The sequence below is a fragment of the Octodon degus genome, unplaced genomic scaffold (genome assembly GCF_000260255.1).
Source record: "Octodon degus isolate 3935 unplaced genomic scaffold, OctDeg1.0 scaffold00195, whole genome shotgun sequence".
Classification (NCBI taxonomy): Eukaryota; Metazoa; Chordata; class Mammalia; order Rodentia; family Octodontidae; genus Octodon; species Octodon degus.
In genome coordinates, this window is record NW_004524771.1 from 1,675,249 (window position 1) to 1,678,386 (window position 3,138).

General features: G+C 36.6%; 1 protein-coding gene across 8 annotated transcripts in view; it reads right to left on the reverse strand.

Moving 5' to 3' along the window:
• The window catches only part of Mkl2 (MKL1/myocardin like 2), a 235,419-nt gene that overhangs the window by 52,424 nt on the left and 179,857 nt on the right, over positions 1-3,138 (reverse strand). For 7 of the 8 annotated variants that reach the window (XM_023704379.1, XM_023704374.1, XM_023704378.1 and 4 more), the window contains one exon: positions 2,511-2,586. In XM_023704379.1, the coding sequence (XP_023560147.1) occupies positions 2,511-2,586 (76 nt within the window). Of the gene's footprint in view, positions 1-1,599; positions 1,651-2,510; positions 2,587-3,138 lie in introns of those variants that run through there. The other variant, XM_023704380.1, reaches the window with a different exon arrangement.

Below are 3,138 nucleotides of genomic sequence, written 5' to 3' on the forward strand. Positions count from 1 at the left end.
GCTCCAGGGATGGAGCACAGCGTAGCACGTGGAACCAGGGATTGAACCATGGCTCTGCACCTGCCAAAGTAGGCACTTAGTCCACTGAACTATCTAGCTGGCCCATTAGCTCATTTATTTCAAAATTTCCTTTTTAAAATTTATTTCAAAATTTCTACAACAGACAGAAACAGTTCATGCCATTCATTTGCTTTATTCTGTCAATTATTTGTACTCTGGCAACTCCCTAACATTTTTTTTCCTATTGTTTGTAAATAATATTTACACTTGCTACGGTGTCAAATGAAAACTTCAGCTGAAAGTTACTTGCTTCATAAATTATACAGAAGGTTTTTAATGAAATTCCCCCTAAGTAGTCTCAGGATTAACTGATATGCTCCATTATTCTCCTGGTTGGAGCTCAAGGCTCACTGCAAGCTTATGGTGAGTGAGCTACTTTGGAGCATGTGTGTGTAACTTTCCTCTCCCACCAGAGGAGCTGTATGCTTGCCAGAAGTCAGTTGTCTGTATATAACTTAGCTAAATGTTATGAGAAAATGCTAAATTAAAAAAATAAAATTATTATTCCTTAGACACTTAAATACGTTGAAAAGATGTAAAATAGGTGAGTCATTAAAAAAATCAGTGTTAGTTTAGTTTGGGTAATTAACAACTATAAAAGATTTGGGAAAAAGCTTGCAAACTCTAAGATGTTGAACTCCAACTGCTTTTCAAAATGTCTTGTAAATTTTTACAACACTTACTACTAATGGAAGTTGTTGTTGATGTACAATGGCTGGGCTCTATGTAGAACAAATTATGAAATTGCATTCATGAAAGCCTTCCCTCAAATGAAGAACCCTTGGCTGGAATACTGGCAAATCAGTGTACATTTCTCTAAGCTGAAGTGTGAGCCCATCTCATTTTTATAATTTTCTATACAACTAATCTTGTGATATAAAAGACACCTAACTATAGAAAAAGATGATATGTGGGAGAGAATTAAACCAGATGAATCACCTCAGGTTAATTTTCTAGTGTTTGTGTTAAGATCTAGGTAGAATAGGCTTCTATTTTTGCCCACCATAAACATGATAGCAGCATGTTTGGAAAGAAAATATTTCCAAAGTAAAGAAGCAGAGCTTGACATGTTGATATGTTTCTGTTCCTGGTCTTAATACCTCTTCATCTTCATGAGGCTGAAGCTCAATCTTGACTGTTTAACTTTGGAAAATAATGTAGTTGCCTGCCTTCCACATTGGGTTAATGTTAAAATACAGTTGGAATGATTTTAAGATATTTCAAAAATTAAAGGTAACACAGTCTTATTTCAACAATTCCAACTAGAGAACTAATGTTATAAAAATATTACCTCTCTCTCTCTCTCTCTCTCTCTCTCACACACACACACACACACACACACACACACAGAGGCTCTTAAATGTTGGCTACTCATTTTTTTTTTTTAAAAAGCAAATATAATTCCTTTGATTGCTAAATGTAGTTGCCTTGATTTTAATTGTATTAACACAGCTTGATAGAAGTTAAAATAGCCAGCACTGTTATCACAGAAACATCTCTATTTTTGGTACAGGAGGAGTCATTTACTGTGTTACTTACCAATGAACTGCTTCTTTCAAGAGTCACTTATCCCTGATAGCTGGCAGCTGCTCTATCCTAATACTGGATCTCTGAAAAAGCTTTTCTAGTCCAGTGGACATCTAAGAACACAACCAAAGTGGAGAAAGGCACATACCTCTTACTGTCTGCCCCTGGAGTAAGAAGGAAGGGCACATGATCATAGATTCTTCAGGTCAGAGGGGACCCTACTTGGGGTTACAGACCAACACACTTGGTACTTGAAACTTCTTTATACCATACCCTATTGTGATGTCAGCCTATACTTTTTCTCTAGTACACTGGCCTGTTCATTCCTCCCCCCACCACCCTGAGCTTCTCAATGTCTGCATTTCACTGATTTTGCATATTGATCTCTGTCTGCCAGCCATGTGCTTATTAGTAAGAATGGAATGGGAACTGTTCCTTCCAGCCTCTCAAATGATTTGAGGTCACCCTCACTGTGGGGGTGTCTACCATAACGATAAGATCAGGCTGGACTGTGGTAGAGATGTTTGGTGTGGGCTTTTAAATTGGGTAGACATAAATGAGGTTCAAGTAGTTGAAAATCTATGGTTACCCTGTTGTTATTACATCCTCTTTGATTTAATGAACAGGACATATGTCCCTCACTGATAAAGAAATGCTCTGATTAAAAATGTCTTTCTAGAACAGAGAGGTACCTATTGTGCTAGCTGACGGGAAACAGCTAGCCCATCAATTGGTTATCTGGAGAATCAAAACTTCCCCTGGATATGTAAGACAAGTATTTAGTTTGTGGCATTAGGTTGCTCTCATTTGGAAGATGTCAGTCTGTGGGATAAAAAGTTATTAAAATAGGAATAAACAGAAATGGTAAAATCCTTACTTCTTTTCTTCAGAACATTCACCAAAGTAATAAATAAAACCTTTACCTTCTAAAATGTGCATCCTGACAAGTTCAGAACGATCTGGCCGACTCCGAATCTTGTGTTTCAAAAAGTTTTCAGTCTTTAAAAAAAAAGGGTGAAGAAATTTTCACCATAGTTACTTATGATTATTTTATATTTTATATTTTTTCAAGGTACTCCATTTAAATAAACTGTATTTTCCTTTGGTCATGTCTCTAAGAGGAAGACTAAAAATTAAAACTTAAAGAAATTTATCCCGTACATGATTTAAATAGCACCTTTCAAAATCTTATAGGAACATGACAGTACATGTGGGGTATAAGTGAGCATTGTTTAGACTCTTATTTAAAACATGACAAAATAAAAAGAAAAGCTCATGGTTCTGAAGATGACTTTTGAATAAATACAAGATTTCATCATTTAAATATCTAAAATCATACTTCAACTAAAAAAAATCTGCTTGGATAACAAATGCTAACAAATTATTGCATTCTGGGGAATTTTGTTTTATAAGACATAGTCTCGGGCTGGAGAGATGGCTCAGTGGTCTAAAGCACCTACTTAGAACAAGCTTAGCAAAGCATCAGGGACCGCGGTTCGATCCCCCAGCACTACATGCCAGCCAGCCCCGCCCCCTGGTGGGCTGAGCTGG